At 41.3% G+C, this 17,175-nt stretch overlaps 2 protein-coding genes across 3 annotated transcripts in view; one reads left to right on the top strand and one right to left on the bottom strand.

Moving 5' to 3' along the window:
• PARP9 (poly(ADP-ribose) polymerase family member 9) overlaps positions 1-7,714 on the bottom strand; it is a 9,467-nt gene extending 1,753 nt beyond the window's left edge. Inside the window, exons 1-9 of one of the 2 annotated variants that reach the window (XM_042041695.1) lie at positions 7,604-7,714; positions 7,184-7,223; positions 5,630-6,459; positions 4,098-4,319; positions 3,805-4,017; positions 3,018-3,078; positions 2,210-2,572; positions 1,271-1,419; positions 368-533 (exon numbers count right to left, since the gene is read on the bottom strand). In XM_042041695.1, coding sequence (XP_041897629.1) covers positions 368-533; positions 1,271-1,419; positions 2,210-2,572; positions 3,018-3,078; positions 3,805-4,017; positions 4,098-4,319; positions 5,630-6,459; positions 7,184-7,223; positions 7,604-7,618 — 2,059 coding nt within the window. In that variant the 5' untranslated portion in view covers positions 7,619-7,714. Of the gene's footprint in view, positions 1-367; positions 534-1,206; positions 1,420-2,209; positions 2,573-3,017; positions 3,079-3,804; positions 4,018-4,097; positions 4,320-5,629; positions 6,460-7,183; positions 7,224-7,603 lie in introns of those variants that run through there. The other variant, XM_042041696.1, reaches the window with a different exon arrangement.
• A 28-nt stretch (positions 7,715-7,742) lies between these two features.
• DTX3L (deltex E3 ubiquitin ligase 3L) lies at positions 7,743-15,298 on the top strand. The gene is made up of 5 exons (XM_042041703.1): positions 7,743-7,939; positions 8,380-8,603; positions 10,585-12,117; positions 12,806-13,023; positions 14,310-15,298. The coding sequence occupies exons 1-5, from the start codon at positions 7,765-7,767 to the stop codon at positions 14,377-14,379; spliced, it is 2,220 nt and encodes a 739-aa protein (XP_041897637.1). The 5' UTR covers positions 7,743-7,764; the 3' UTR covers positions 14,380-15,298.
• The last annotated feature ends 1,877 nt before the right edge of the window (positions 15,299-17,175 follow it).

The raw sequence follows: 17,175 nt of genomic DNA on the forward strand, positions 1-17,175 counted from the left end.
GAGGCCCTTGAACATGCTTCAAAGCAACAAGTGGCTGAATACATGTTCGCAGCAGCTACCTAAGGACACTGACTTTCTTTACAGAGTGATGTAACAAAATAAAACTTGGACATGGAATTATGTGTATACTAATAGTTCTGTCCAGTGTCTGGGCTAGGCTTGAATTCAGGCTTATCCTCCTAGAGCCTTGCTGGCTCTACAGTGTCAGGAAGGAAAACCTTACTGTATGTAATAAAGTAAGCTCGTACAAATCTAAATGCAAGTAAGAAACAGTTCTTGTTTAGGAATGCCATTTTTTTCTAATTTTAACCTAAGTTTAGTAGTCAGTCACTTCATTTTGACTAAAGATGCCAAAGCAAGTTATTACCTGTTGGTGGAGAATACATCCTGTGAAATCCAGTTTGGCAAACTGAACTACAGAACTCAGCACGGACATTCTGGTACAACTTGAAGGTCGTTTTGGAGCTACCATCTACATTTTTTTTCATTTGTTGGAATGCAGCAGATAGAAGTGGATTACGTATCTTTTCAATCTGTAACATAAAGAACAGCGTAGCATAAGCAAATGGAGATCAATGTCTATGAAATCCATAAGTGCTTTTATTCAGGCTACGTTCTTCAATGCAAGAACCTTTGCTTTAGCTTACATGCATTGACCACAGAGTGGACAAAGTATCTCAAATGGGCAACTGATCCAAAGAGAACCATACCACTATCCCATGCTTCCCATTGAAATCACGGGGAATATTTCCTGGTGTACTGACTTCCAGTATTTGAGTTGTGCTGAAGACACTGAGTCCACCTCCTGTTTAGTAAAGCACTGATACCCAGTATGATTCTAGCTTAAACACATAATCAGATCAGAACACTGGCAAATTCAGGTGGCAATTTTTGATGACAAGCTCACAAAAAGAAAACACACTGCAATAGTGTCCTGGAATATTGTACTTAATTAATCTTACCAATCTCGTATTTCTCTAGAGTCCTATAAAGGGGCATCTGAAGCACAAAGTAAGAGGGAGAACATACAGTACAATTAAAAAGACTTCTAAGAATTTAATCACTTTTTGAGTGATTATTTTTGTCATGTTCAAAATACTTTTCATTAGGAGTAAAGACTGGATCTATCTTAAGGATTAGGCTGATTTGATCCTAATTTTTAAAAGCAATGCATTGAAATAATTCATCTGGATTTTTTAAGCTTACATTAAACAATGTTAGGTCAAATATATCAGCTGAGATTCAGTTTTTCCATCAACATCCTCTTTACCCTGAGAACATGAAGTCCAGCTTTTTCAAACTGTTTCTGTCTGTCTTTAAACTCCTGGAGGTGCGAGTCTACCAGCGAAATCTGGACATAGTGAGCGGTACTTGTCTTGTGAAAGTCTCCTTCTGAAAGCTGACCTGCTTCTGGTTGGCCTGGATATGAAAAAGGGAGTAGAATTTTCATTATCCTAATGTCTGAAGCAAAGGCAAGGGGGGGAAGACCTGCTACGTTAGTTGGTGGTTAATTAAGAACAAAGAATGTTAAGTATTCTCTGAAGTAATGTCAGAGGCTAATCTTGAGAGGAACTAGTTTATATAGATAGAAATGTATTCTATTTTTCTGCATTTATTATAAGGAAACCAGGGAGAGAGAAAACCAAAGAAAAGCAATTTATGTTCTCCATTACACCTCTCCACAGCCGAGCTTTCATATAAAGGTATCTATATTGAGTGACTATCCCAACATGAATTAAAATTGATCACTCAGTAGCTTTTTGTAATGCCACTCATTGTATCAACTGTTCATGACAGCCAAGGACTCTGCAGAACAAGTCCACTGCTGAGCCCTGCAACAGTGATCCAGCTGTAGCCAGCAAGAGCTCAGCAAAGGTGTGTGTTAATTAAGTGCAAATTTTGCAAATCTCCAGTGGCCAGGCTTTAAAGTGAAGGTATCCTGGAGGAAGCTCCACTGCAGCTGGATATACATCATGGCCAGCCCCTGTATAAACTGTGCCCTACTGGGAACACTGCCAAGTGAGTGAAATGGTCTCCCAGGGGCTCACATGATAAAAGTACAGGGATATCAGTAATTAAAGCAATACTCAGTATGCATGTGTGAACTGAATGTATGTCCACTCTCAGCAATAGAGAAATACATGTTGCTTCATACTTGAACTTGTTTAGGCACTTATTTACTTCATTAGTCACTATTTACTTTACATACACAATGAGTAGAGCAGTTTCTCTTGTTCAGCTATAGTCGTCTCTTGCATACGAAGCAGTAACTCTTCAGTCATGAGCACTGCATCAACCAAAGCATCAGGAGGGCCCTGAAATTTCAGTCTTGCTTGTCCACCTCTCACTTCTTCTGACATGCATAAACTTGAAGGCTGCTCTCGAGAGAGTTCTGCAAACTCCTTTTTACCAAGGCAAAAAATGTAGTTATTTTCAATAACAGCAGGGCGACCTTCCTGAATTTGCATTACAGTTTGGAGCCATGATTCTGCTGCTTCCAGTGCTGTAGGTGTGCTCCCTCTAAGTTCAATCATTGGTTCACTGCTTGCAGTTTGACCCCCTGACTCGGTACCTGGAAAATACATTTTTTTTTAATTACAAGTGCATTGGAAGAGTGAAGAACTTTCAAGTGCTGACACAAATTCCTACTTGTAATGCAAGCTGTACAGTGCAAGAAGCACACTACTCTTCCGGTATGCTCAAAGAGATGCAGCTACAAGGAGGAAAGGTTTCCAGAATCCACACACACACATATATGGAGAATTTATTTGCCTTTCACTAAATGACTTCCAACAAGTTAGGCAATGACAATGGGTTTTGCTTTTAAATCTTAAAAGGAACCGCCCAGTTCCATTCCTATTAATGTAAAAATACAAAGTGCTCATGAGTTTTTGCTTCCTCCTCTCCACAAGACACACAGGTAAATACTAAGTTCCCTATTTTAAAGGGATGTGATTACAAATTCTCAATTCTGGAGTGCTCATTTACTGGAAATGCCCCTTCTGTTCATTACTTACTCAAAGGATCACTTCTGTTTTCCAGTTTGTGATTTGCTGAATAAAATTTTCTCTGGAGAACCTTGAAAGATAAAAGTTTAGGAGGACTTTGCAATCTTCTTCCGTCAAATATGCAATTCATCTCTTCAAAACTGTTAGACAAGCAGTTTACACCCCCACCCCCAATTCTGAAATTGTCAATTTTCCCCAAAATGTTATTCCTGACAATATCAAATGCATTCCTGTCCGGCATCTCCTAAGGTAACACACCTTACACACTGAATGGCTGGCACCTTTACCACCTCCTTGCGGCTGTGGCATATCTCATGCAATCACGTAAGATAAAGGTGTTCATTACTTGCAGTTTAATGCTGATGAATCCCTACTCAGTTTTAAAATCCAGACTATTCTCCTGCCTGTCTACTTGAAACTCTTCTATTATATTAGCTCATAGAATGTGTTAATAGGGTTTTGCCTTAGGAGCTCCATACAAAAAACCAAAACTGACTGACAATATCTCCTGAGGAGGAATGTTTGTCCCTTAATGAGTTAAGAGTAGACTCTTATACATTCACTGACAGACATGACAATTTTGAAGTTCCCTCCTATTTTTATCAGACTACAGGGTGAAGACTTCTAGTTTAGTGAAAAAAAATATTTGCAAAGATTGAGTATTTTCTAATGAGATTGGGACCTGCTGCTCCCAATTGTTGCTAGTACAGAATAGACTATCTTCATTTTCAGCCACCTATGGAAATATTTTTAGCTTTTTGTTTTCCTTAGGGGTAGTTAACAACAAATTTATTACCTTGCAGACATCAAGGTCATCTGGGAAAACGACAAATTGCACTTCTCTCTTCTTCATAGGATGTGCCCTGGCAAAATTTAAAATTGCTTCTATCATGGTCTCTGCCACTATGTCAACAGACAGCATTGGTGACCAATCTACTGGAAAAGAAACTGAGGGAGATGAGTGGTCCTGGAAGTGACCCAGGCATCTTTTCACTGCATCCTTTAATTCCTGCAGGAAAAACAAAATGTTTCAGTCCTGCCATCACCCAACATGAAAATCCATTAAAATCCAAAGTAAGTGATCATCACCTCACACTGTAACACCGGATGCTGGCATCTCAACACCACGTTCAGTACAGGCACACCAGGCAGCTCACGCCTTTTCATTACTATGGGTTCCTTAAAACGTGGATATCTAAGATGATGCTGAAGTTCCTTTTGAAAAGCTGAACCCTCTTCTTCCATCAGTCGTCTTGAAAATTGAGAGGTAGGCTCACCCCTTGCATTCACAGGGTTAACAATAGCTGTTTTCTGCAAGGAAAGAGTGCGAATTTCAGTATACTTCAAACTGACTATTTGAAAGCTTTGCTATTACAGAGAGCATTCTTTCTAAGCACAATTCCTGTAAAAAGGCCTGACTGCCACATTCAAGATCAGCTGCTTGAATTTTCCTACTACTTACTACTACAAGCAGCACTGAAATACATCAAAGTATGCACCTTGCAGTGGCAGTTCAGAAACCAACGGCGTGCACAAAGCTGTTCCAGTCATCAGAGTGTACTGAACAGAATTATTACTCTCACTATCCAAATGACCCACGTGCCAATTATCAGCAGGAGAGAACTATGGCTGTCATCCCAGCCTTAGGGTAGCAAGGACACATCACCAAACTAGCGGTGTCAGTACATGTAAGGGAACTGCAAAGCTATGATTGTTTCCAATTCCCAGTGGAAAAAGCAGACTCCCATAGTAGGCGTCCTGTATTTCAAATACGGACAATGCAAAAAACTTGTTTACAGAATGCCTGTAATAGCAGTAATTGTTCTAGCCTTTATTGTTGAATATTATCTAAAGACACAAGAACATGTTTTCCTCACAGTCTTGAGGGCATGTGCATCTTTCAGTGCTGTAGAATTGGTTAATAAAATTCCCTGCAAGGTCAACTTTGCGATCCTTTGTTCTCACAACAAAAAATGAACTTCCTATTCAATTACAATACGTCTTCATAACAAAAGTTTATTTTTTAAGATACAGTATCTGCTAAAAGAAAATGCTGTTCCTGTGCTGTACTTTGCAGTCTAAGAGCTCTGTTGAATTCCTGTGACTGAGCTTATACATTTTGCACCAGATTTTCTAGCTAAAAAGTTAACCAATTTAAATATTGCCCTGTTTAAAGGTAAGATGAACATCATCTAAATTATTTTCAGCTGTTTCAGTGTTTGCTGAATAATTTCAGTAATGGAGTTATAAGAACATAAATGATAGGAAAAAAAGCAAGGCAGAAAATAAGAGAAGACTTCTATAGAGTGCATGATAAAATGTGAATTCCTATATAATAAGAAGATAAACCTTAACATAGGAATGTATTATTAATCATCCAATCTTTAGCTGCTTCCTATTATAACACCATGTATAATAAAAACATTCTAAAGTTCAATACCCATTTAGACAAAAAACAACTCCTTACTACTATAACTTATTTACCATGTGTAAATTCTCATCAAACTGAGAAGAAAACTATTTAGTGAACTGATACAAAATGCATTCTGAACTGTTGGGCTCCAAATCCCACAAAGACTTGGAGGCAACACCATGTTCCTCAAATTACAGGACAGACTTACCTTCAGCTGTTCAGGGTATCCATTTATGATGCGCAAACGAATGCCTCCATGTTTGAGGTAAGTTGAAAGCTGGCTTGGTGAAGCTGCCACAGTGTCCTCAGGTGAATTGGTATCACCCAGAAACTTTTCACAGGCCTTCTTTATTTCTGCAACTGTAGACTCTTCAATGTTCACCAGGCGGATTTCCCTGAGACAGCTTGGTGGACTTTTCTCAACAAATTCTTTTACAGCCATTACAATCACTTGAGAACATAAATCAACTGGGAAGGCATAGACACCTGAACTCACTGCTGGGATAGCCACAGACTTTAACTTTCCTGAAGCACTAACATAACACAGAATGTTCCAAATAGCTTGCTGAAGTAGGAAACAGCATGTTTCCTTGTCATGAGGATTCCACCTTGGCCCAACTGCATGAATAATTTCCTTACAAGGAAGCTTCCCTCCACCTGTCACTGCTATATTGCCAACTTTGACTTTTCCATTCTTTTGAATATAAAGACTGCTTTGCTCTTTTATTTCTGGCCCTCCAGCTTTTACAAGGGCAAGAGCGAGACCACCTCCATGTTCAAGACACTCGTTCGCTGCATTCACCAAGGCATCAACCTCATGTCTTGTGAGATCATCCTTATAAACACAAATGTCAATTCCCCCTTTTACTTTTTTCCTGTATACTTCGACAGTACTTTTTGCTGCTTTTCTGAAGGCCAACGTACAAGTAAACTTTTTGGAAACGAGATTATTTAGACAGTAGTCTCTTCTCTTAAGAGCTTCATAGGCATCTTTACTGATGGGGATCAAACTGACCTCATCCATTACCATGATCGACCCTAGGACATAAAGTGAAACAGAAGATACTACTATCAAAACATGTCTTTTTACAGAGAAGTGTGGCTTATAGCTCTCAATTTTATCCTACTGTCATTGCTGAACAATTTTTTTTTTTACAGTCTAATCTTCTCCCTCCCCTTTTCAGAGATTTAGAAAGCCCAAGAAGGTTCATTTAACTGTGCCACAGAGATCTGATGCTAAGTTTTAATTCTGTGACTCTTATTTGGTCTGTACTTAAAGCCCACAAGCAAGTTCTTTCTTTGTAAGGAACCTTGTATGAACTCAGAAAGGCTTTTTAACGCACTTTTTGTAGGGAACAGTTTTTACATTATTACCATGGCAATACAGCCCTCTCCTGGCAGATGTCAGCAGTACTATATGCAGCAGTTATGTTAATTAGTTTAAATCAATATGTGTGAGTTTAATCAAACTTTCCTCTGGGGTATGCTACCTGCTTGTAAAAAGGATCGGATGTTTTGCACTTATAAAGTATACACGCCGATTCATCAAAGCACTTCTGAGCTCTTGCTTTTAAAAGAAAAATGCAAGCAAGTCCGGTTGAAGTAATGAATAATAATGGTGATTCATAACTGTGTCTATTTCATATTAATTATGAATTTCAGGTTGCTTTTGGCTTTTGTTTTCCAGTTTGCTGGTTGTACCTGGCAGTTTTCAACTTACATACAAGTACACACTTCGCAGATAGCTAAATGAGAGGCTTACCCAAATCGGGCTTCCCTTTGAAGTAATCTGAAATGTAACTCTATTGTAATAAAAAGAAAAAAAAGAAAGAGAAAGTACACGTTACAAGCAGCAAAGTATGTGGGCTACACATAGTACCTTCCTACAGGAGAGGTTCTGTTGCAAATCAAACCGGCAGCAGCAGCTTTTCAAACATCTGTAGAAAGTTTTCTAGTTTTTAAAATGCTGTTCGGAGCTGCAGGAGCTCTGTGGGTGAAGCTGCCCACAGCTTCCTCCGGCTCACTCGCAGGAGGGAGAGGCCGGGCAGAGTAATTTCCGAGCGCCAGGCCAGAGGCCGGGACTGTTTTGTTCCCCTAAGCCCCGCCGGGAGTTCCCGCCGCACCCCGAGCCCCTGAGGCCGCCGCCGCCCCGAGCCCTCTGCCCCCAGCTCCTCTGCGGTACCTGGAGGACTCCCATAAGCCGGCTCGGCGCGGATCCTCAGCGCTCGGAGCTGCAGCGTGGTCCGAAGCGGGGAACCGCGGCCAGAGCGGGAAACGAAAGCGAAAGCAGGCGGCGGAGAGGGAAGCGGAAACGAAAGCGAAAGCAGGCGGTGGAACGGGACCATGGCGGCCGCGCCGCTGCTGGTGCAGCTCAGCCCTGCGCCCGCCACCAGCGAAAAGGCGATCCTCAAGCTCCAGGCGTATTTCCAGTCAGGAAAGCGGTCGGGGGGCGGCGAGTGCAACGTGCGGACGGGCCCCAAGCCCGGCACCTACTGGGTGGACTTCTTTAAGGAGCAAGGTACGGGGCGGCGCTGTGAGGGGACTGGAAATGGCCGCCGGGGCACCATTTTGCGTCCCCGGGCAGGGCTGCTCTAGGGCGGCTGGCAGACATCAGGTTTTCAGCTAACTTTATCAGCCTTATCTGCCCGTGTCCAAATAAAAAGGGGATCTCACTAATGTATATTAATATCTCAAAGGCGTGCCAGACTTTTCAGTGGTAGCCAGCGACAGGACAAGGAGCAGAGGGCATAAACTAAAACACAAGAAGTTTCACCTTAGCATGAGTACATTGAGGGTGGCAGGGCACTGGAACAGGCTACCTAGGGAGGTCGTGGAGTCTCTGTCTCTGGAGACATTTCAGGTGACCCTGCCTTGGCACTGGGATTGGACGGGATGATCTCCAGAGATCCCTTCCAGCCATAACAGTTCTGTGATTCTGTCATTCTGAAATTACCACAGATAGGAAGAATGTGGAAGCCCGCACTAAACACAGCTTGGAATTGGGTGCGAAATGCCTGGAGATAGTCATCCTGCCGGGAGAAGGGGACCCGGGCAAGAGCCAGATTACAGCACAGGCCTCTGCCAGCTACGCCGATGTCACTGCCAGCCCTTCCCTGCCCCAGCAGGAGCAGCGGGACAACGATGGCCATGGGGCCACAGCAAAGGAACTCCTTACCAAAAAGGTACATCAGGAAGAGCAATGTCACCACCTGCCCTGCTTGTAGTTCCATGAGTCTTTTATGTTGCACTTCAATATTTCAGTTGAATGAAATGTTCAGTTACATGATCTTTGTCATTAAAATGGGGGTCAGGAGTGACATTTGAGTGCCGGAGCAGAGGTCGATCTACACATGTGTACAGGCAGCATGTTTTCCAGCCTGGCTCTGGCAGGTGCCAACTACTATTCCTCAAAGCAGCACCCTGGCAGGTTTTGAGAGGTAGTATGCACCAAGGGCTACTCCCAAAAAGTAGAATTGTATGAGATTGGATCTTTTCTGCATACACAGACTTCTAACACTCTTTCAACACGGTTTGCAGCTTGAGGCAGCCCTAATTACCTCCATCCCTTACTTCAGCATTAAAAAAGTCTGCTGTGATGTGATGCAGCGCAGCAAACATGATTTCAGACACTTTGAACTAAAAGTTATGCAGAAAAGATCAGCTGTGTTTAGGGATGTGGGACAGGGCTACATGATGTGGATGTGGCTCTACCAAGACACGGGTATCTGGCTTGGAGGGCTCACCCTGTTTTGCATGGTAACAGATGTCATTTTTGAGGTATAAGCATGTGCTATCATAGTGCTTACCTGACATCTGTGCCACTATACTGCAAACTTCCCTATCCTTCTGTCTGTGCCAAGTAGAGAAGTGAACATGTTTGTTACTATTTTTCAGAATCCTGTTTTCTGCCCTGATTCTTGAGTTACTTTGAAGCATGGCTTTTGGGAAGTTTTTAAAGAAAGATAATAAGTGAAAACTAGAGAGTCTAATATTAATAAAAAACAATAAAGTATAACTTATAGATGGTTTTAAAACATGTTGTGTCTGTGTAACCTGGTGCTAAGGGGACAGACAGGTTCGTTTGGGGACCCTTGGCAGAATAACGATGGCACTAAGATGTAGTTGCAATTAAAGCTTTTTGCTTTTTAAAACAGGATTTTATCATTAGTGTAGCATAGAATTAATGAGCAGAATACCACAGGATTTCTAGAAGCAGAATCAGGGTAGGACAATTTTATAAGTATAGTGTGTGTATATATATATATATATATATATATATGTATATAGCACTGTGTTTGATAGCACAGCTTAGCTTATGGTTTCTAGTCACCTGGAGGTGAGAGGTGCAACTCGTGTCAAATCTTAATGCTTAAGTTGCTGTATTGATAGATCAATCACAATCTAGACTTGAAAACACATAAAAGCATATGGGTCATCCAGTCAGTCCTCAAAGGAAGTGGAGGGCAGTGGAGCTCTCCCTGGCCACCGAGGGGTCCATGGGTTTCACTATCCAGCCACGGTTGTGGTCCACATTCCCAGTTAGGACTTGGAGCTGGTTGATTTTGTAGGCAGTGCCATTAAACCAGCATGCTTGGTGACAGGGTCAATACCACCTGGTTGGCAGGGTACCTGGGACGTTCAAAACCAGTTAGGAGGGCACTGGTCAGCCTGGTGCCCCGAAACTTTGAGGGTGATAGGCAAGGAAAGAAAAAATCTGTTTGCTTTGTCTACTTGGTGCTCAGGACTTTTAGGGGCTGATAATGATGGGAAAAGGGCCTAATATGCACTGAGCTCAGCCACAGAGGTTGCCTGTTTGCAAAAACGGTCTAAAATGCCCTTAGTTATGCTAACCCTGTTGTCAGAGGTTGGGAGCAGAGAATGCTGGTCACAGTCTCAGCCTAAGTAGCAGAGTTACTGTCTTTGCTCCTGCAATGCTGGCAACATTAACAACTAATTTTTGCAGCTGACTTAGGAGCAGATTGTGTTACTCATCTGTTTGTATTGTCAGTATACATGACATAAAAGAAATACTGTGTGCAAACTTGTTTATAGTAATCTGCCACTACCGGGATGGACAGAGCTCCTCCTTGCTCAAAATATAGAAGCAGCAAGCAGAAAACCTTAGAAAAAACTAATGTTGCTATATTCTTGTCTTTCCTTTAGATATTTCTTACAGTATCTGCTACTTTGAATACCAGTATGTTCACTGAAGACCAAAGGGAGAAAATTACCATTATATGTCCAAACTTAAAGAGAGAAGGAAGCCCTGGGATGGATGGCTCTGAGAAATTGACAGGAGATTTTACAGATATTGAAAAAGCTTATCACTACTTTGAGGATATCCTTGCAGGCAGAGACCCAAGCCATAATTTTTCACATTCTGAATGTAAGAATGGTTTGAAAGATGAAAATGGTCTGAATACTGAAGAAATGAATGAGTTTCCAGTTGTGACAGCTCTCTACGAGTATTTTAGTCACACCTGCAAAAAAGAAATCAAAGAACTACGCGAAAGGTTTGGAGTGTGTATAAGAATTAAAGGTCATTACAAGGATAGCACATTAATATGCTTATCTTCTGATGCTACTCCTGCATCGTTACAAGCAGCTAGTGATTTTTTTATCACAACTTTTCAGGAAACGACAAGAGGTCTGGAACAGGAAAAAGTTCCCATAACAAGCAGTTACACATTAAGGGAGACAGTAGCAAAATTAAATGAAAGGTTTGGACGTCTTCTTGCTAAAGAGGAAGGGAATCAGTTGCTACTCCGTGGTCCACGGAGAGAGATTTTAGCTGCCAAAAAATTTTTAGCAAAGGAAGGTGAGAACAGCCATGTGGAAATGAAAATATCATCTGAACAGTACAAATACAGGAATGGAATTGAAGTTGATGCTTCTGTGTTTAAATTGTTGGAAACCATATTAAGCAAAGAAATCGAAAACATTAATGACAAATTTGATACACTGATAGAAATAAAAGAGAATTCATATGGCCAGAAGGTCATAATATTTAGGCCTAAGCCCAAAGCTTATGATATGTCATCACATGCTACTGAAAGTTTCATCAATGCATTTCAGAGTGCCTCTGCAATGTTAAGAGAAAAAAGCATCATCCTGAAGCTTTCAGAAGATCAGAAGAAAACTTTATATATGCTACTTAATGGAAAACAATTCGAAGATCTTCATGTAAAACTTAAGAAGAATGAAGATAAGTTAATCATGAGTGGTTTACCAGACCATCTTTATGCTGCTGAAAAGCACATGATGGACCTTCTTAACATTGAAGACTCAACACAAACTAAAAATAAGGCACTGCTGTCCTCTGACCTCAGCTCTCAAGAAGCTACAGGAGCATCTAAGAAGAAATCCAATGTTAAGCAGAAGAATAATCTTTCTTCTGAAGGACAGACTTGGGCAAAGACAGAAGAAAAAGAAGAAGAAATGTGTGTGATTTGCAGGGACAGAATTAAAAATAAAGAAATACTGGAAAAGTGCAAACATGCATTTTGCAAAAGTTGCATCGACTTAGCCTTGGCTCATAAACAAGTTTGTCCTGTTTGTAATACTGTCTGTGGAGTCCTGAGAGGAAACCAACCAGAGGGAAAAATGTTCACTACAAAAATCCGTTCCTCTCTTCCTGGTTATCCCAATTGTGACACTATTCAAATTGACTATTATATGGAAGGTGGTATTCAAACTGTAAGTATATTTAAGTATTCCTTAAAGATATTTTTCCCACAACAAAACCAAGATTAAATGTAAAATTGACTATTTTCCCATTATTTTAATGTATGTCCAGGCAAGACATTTCTTTGTTTTGTACAAATCTGCAAGTGTTTAATTCAATATTTTTGGGTGTGATTAAGTAATACAGTAGGAGTGAAATGGTCAGATTGTCAGCCCTTCATTTTATATGCACCAGGACAGAGGTACCTGTCTTTAATTTGTACATTGGGAATAACTGAACTGAAATCTATGCAGTGATGTCATATAAGAAAAATTTTGCAAGTGTAATGAGCATTTCTGGGGCAATCTCTTTGCTGTGGACACCAATGGACAAAAATAAATAGTGGTCTGGCTTGGTGATAGCTTTCCAGATGAGAAATCTCCTTATGTTACGTGCTTGGATTTGTGACTAGGACTGAGAATGAAGTAAATTAAAAAGTCACGGGTGCGGTGCCATGCATTTGGGAGAGAAAAGAGGGAAAAAAAATTGAAAAATAACAGTGGATGCCTGAGTGATGACAAGAAAGTGTGAATGAAACTTATATGAAAGAAGGTATCTAAAGAGGAAAAAACTCCCCAAAATCAGTCATCAGGCATGCTAAGTCCATCTGAATCATTTATTATATACAATGTGTTTTTGTTTTGTTTTTCTACAAAACAGAGCAACCATCCAAACCCAGGGCAGCATTATTGGCCAACTCACCGAACAGCGTATTTACCTGACAATAAGGAAGGGCGAGAAATTCTGGAGCTCCTCAGGAGGGCCTTTAACCAAAAACTGATTTTCACAGTGGGGCAGTCACATACTACTGGTGAACAAAGTGTTATCACGTGGAATGATATTCACCACAAAACTGCCAGAGACGGAGGACCTACCCAGTAAGTAGTCTTCTCTTTATGCAATATTATTGTTACTCACATATGTCAGGAAGGCTGCCTTGAATATTTTCCATATTTAGAGCTTTCAGATTTTGTCACTAACAGAGTCATTGTGGAATACCCTATGGATCCAGACATTAATCACCTTCACCTATTTGTACAGTTGGAACAAGCATGAGCTTAGTGTTCTACTGCCCCTCAGGCTACTCATTCACCAGTGAGTTTGTAAGGCACATAGTTACTAACTGATTAGAACCTGCTTCTAGTACAGAACAGGACAACAAGCTCTTGATGGTACTGAAGGTTGGACTCCTGATCTAAGCCTCTCCTGTTACCTGCTGTTCTGCACCAGGAGGAGCTGGTCCATTATGATCCTGGTAAAGATGGCACTTGGACTTTGTAAAACATGATTTGAAATTCTACTTATCAGAGCTAACAGCAGGAAGAGAGACTGTAGTACAGATATGGTCATGTGCTTTTAGATGCTAGGAACCATGAGTTGTGCAGCACTTAGTGGGTCAGAGCACAGGACACCGTGCCAGCCCCATCCTGAAGAAAAGATTATTCCATTTTGGCCGTTCAGTATGTCAGAGGATTTTCTGAATAGATGACAACCCTATCCAGTATTTCTTGAGGACTTGCTGCACTTAAATGAAAGGAGTAATCACCAGTACTGAGTGTGAGGTGCCTGCAGCACAGACAGGAGGGAGTCTTGGACCAGTCCTTCCAAGCTTGTTGCAGCCTCTAGGGGGCTGGTGGTGTCCTGCAAGCTCTAAAGGCTTGTGTCTAGATGCTCCTGACTGGGCTAGGATCATTAAAAGAGCAAAAAGCATCAGTTCTACTTTATCCCCTGCTCTGTGCAAATCTCTCTCTTGTTTATCACTGGCTTCACACACAGTCCTGGTGTTGCACTATTTCAAGTCCAGAGGTGCCATTATGTTTCTGATTTGAATGCTCACTTGGATATACTTCAGGTCTGATTTTCTTTATAAAAGGAAGTATACTCAAACACCTTGTTATTTTGAAGTGAGACTCCAGGCAGCTTTAAAAGTCAAGTTCTTAGTGTCAACTTGGACAACAAAATGCCACAGCTCCCGAAGTTTGTAGCTTTATGCTGTCTATATCACTTCTCTGACTGGCAGTATGGGTCTGTTTCCTCTGTTGGGTAAGAACTGCATAAAATTTTCAATGAGATTTGTAAAAGAATTTTGATGAGAAGGTTCTGTAGAACTGTCAAGTGCTTCCTTGCAGAAATAGCCCAAACAATTCTTTTCTTCTTCTCCTAGTTTTGGTTACCCGGATCCTTCTTATCTGCAGCGTGTTCGATCAGAATTGAAAGCAAAAGGAATCGAATAAGGAAATTTATCAATTCTCAACTCTTCAAGTGTAATAACTGAACATATAACAGTTAATTTACCATTCAAGGACCAAGAAGAGAGAAGTTACTTTGTTCAATTGTCGTACTTAAACTGCTTGTATTTCACAGTGTAGTGGTTTGGTAGGGGTTAGCTAAGAAAAGTTATTTTTTCTCATCAAACAATGTATGTTCTTTTCACAAATCATTTACTTCCCTGTATACATAGCCTTTACAGAATTTGGTTCTTATGAGTATAGCATCACTATTTGTTGCACTTTGTGTATCTTGCTTTACCAGCAAATCTGATCTGCACTTTTCCCCACAACTCTCCAGTCTGATTGACAAAACCCTTAGATCCACTACTGGCTTTTATTAGATGCAGCACTTCTGTTAGCTTTGCATTATTGTGTCTGTCAGCATGGCTGGCATCATGTAACCCATCTAATCAAAAACTTTTATGCAGCTGTGACAGTGTTAGCTGTGATCAAGCTATGGATTTCTCCTTCTTTTCCTTTTCATGGTAGAAATGGCAATAGTGATTTGGGTTTTGCACATGAAATTAGTCATGGGTCCTACCTTATTTTTAGCTCTGCAGAAGTGCTGAATGCTGAGAGCTGTGTTGGAGCAAATGGGAAGTGTATGTGGCCATCCCTGATGATGGGCTCCTGGTTCTGTGCCTGCCATTGTGTTTGAGCTTAAATACAACTTCTAATTCAGCTTTTCACCTGTAAAACTGTATTCCTCCCCTTGCATCCAATATAGGTTTAATTTGTATCATGAAGCTACTCTGCAGTGCCTAAATAACCTGCAAATTACCTGTGTGGTGGTGTGTCACATGCACAGACATCATTTTCAGAGAGTTGAACCATTTCTTTAAGGCTATGAGGCACAACTAATAAAGAAAATACAAAAATGCCATATGTGTTTCTGCATTCTATTGTACAGGCTTTTTCCTCCTTTTTGCAATAATAATAATAATATAACTGTCTATATTTTAGATTTAGGAGCTTCCCTGCAACAGCACGATTCGGGGAAATTTGCACTCTATGACACTCCCCTTTTTAAAATTTATTTATTTAATTTTTTAATTTTAAGATTAAGCAATTGTGAATAGGCTGTATTACTTTGCCACCTTGGCTTTCAGGTTTAGTAGTACTGGGCGCTGTTTGGCTTCCATGTGGGTTGGGATGTCTTTCCAGGCCTGGTTTTGTATTGCTGTATTTGTTTTTAACATTTTACATGATTGCATGTTCCCTCCCTTTTCTGCGCAGTACAATGCCAACATTCCAGTTGTTTCTAAGAGACTGAGCTTTTCTGCACACAGAAACAAGCTGTCATTGTGATTCAACCCCAGCCAGCCGCTACGTATCAGTGGATTACCCCCAACACTGGTGGGCAGAGAATCGGAAAGGAAAGGCTTGTGCATTGAGATAAGAACAGTTTATTTAATTGAAACAAAATGAGATACACTATTACTAATAATTATAATGAAAAAGAGAGAGAGACGGGGTAATAAAACCCACAAGAAACAAGTGATGCACAGTCCAGTTGTTCACTACCTGCTGAGCGATGCTCAGCCTGTCACTGAGCAGCAATCCTCCCCCTCAGCTGACTCCCCCCAGTTTCTGTACTGAGCAGGATGCTCTGTGGTATGGAACATCCCTTTGGCCACTTTGGGTCACCTGTCCTGGCCATGTTCCTTCCCGTCTTCCTGTGCATCTGACTGCTTGCAGAGCATGGGAAGCTGAAAAGTGCTCAGCTTGGGGTAAACGCTCCTCAGCAACAACTAAACCATCAGCGTGTTGTCAACATTGTTCTCACACTGAGTCCACAACACAACCAGCTACCAAGAGGAAAATACCTCTGTCCCAGACCAAGACAGCTGTGACGATCAAATCATCTCAGCCACTTTTGGTCTCTCTGTCCCAGCAGGCCAGTTCACTGATGTCAGACCCCCATCGGGTAACTAACTCACTGGCTCCCATTTTGTCTGTGCCAAAGTTTGCAGGCTGAATTGTGGAGCAGAGTCCTGGTGATTGTTACAGAAATCTCCTGAAGCCTTTATCCTATGACCAGCTGTACAGACTGTTACTTTCTAATCTTAGCTGTACAGTTTAGGATTAAATGTACTCAATTTGCAATCACAGTCAGGAATTTTTTGAGGGTTACAGCAGGGGAGGAGACCCTGGGCTGGTTGTGGGGAGAACAGTGCATTAGGAAGTAACAGATAAATCAGTCGCCCACCAAGAAACAAAGGCATCTCCATGGGTCACTCAGCAGAGTGATGACACGTAGATACCTGATGATGCATGTCAATTTTTAATGACATTTGGTTATTTATCCATTTCCTGAATGAATGTTCAGTGAAGTTAGGGGAAAAAACTTCATGTATCGGCTATTTTAGTGTCCCATATTTGGCCATAAGGGTAAAAATATACAGCATCAAATAGCTGAAAACAGCTTTACAAGGGAAAGTCCTGAGCACTTAGCTAGCTGACAAGTTGGTCTGAAGTAAACACTCATTGCAACCTTCTACGGTTGTGGAAGCATCTCTGACAAAGAATGATAAAAATAGTAACTTTACTTTGCATCATGACTTCATTTCAAAGGCTAAGGCAGGGAGAGCAAGTGTTAGCCAGTGGTTAACCATTATAAGCTCAGGGGCTGAAAAACACTGTGACAGCCGGTGCTTGTGCGACTCTGCGTAGGCACAATAGGCTGTGCAGCCCGGGCGCGCTCCGAGGGCGGTGAGAGGCGTGTCCTGCCCCCGTGAGAAGGCGCGGCGGGGACCGGGG

Source organism: Corvus kubaryi, unplaced genomic scaffold (assembly GCF_017639235.1).
Source record: "Corvus kubaryi isolate FWS band 111438036 unplaced genomic scaffold, C.kubaryi_AGA036_p1.0 37396, whole genome shotgun sequence".
Lineage (NCBI taxonomy): Eukaryota > Metazoa > Chordata > Aves > Passeriformes > Corvidae > Corvus > Corvus kubaryi.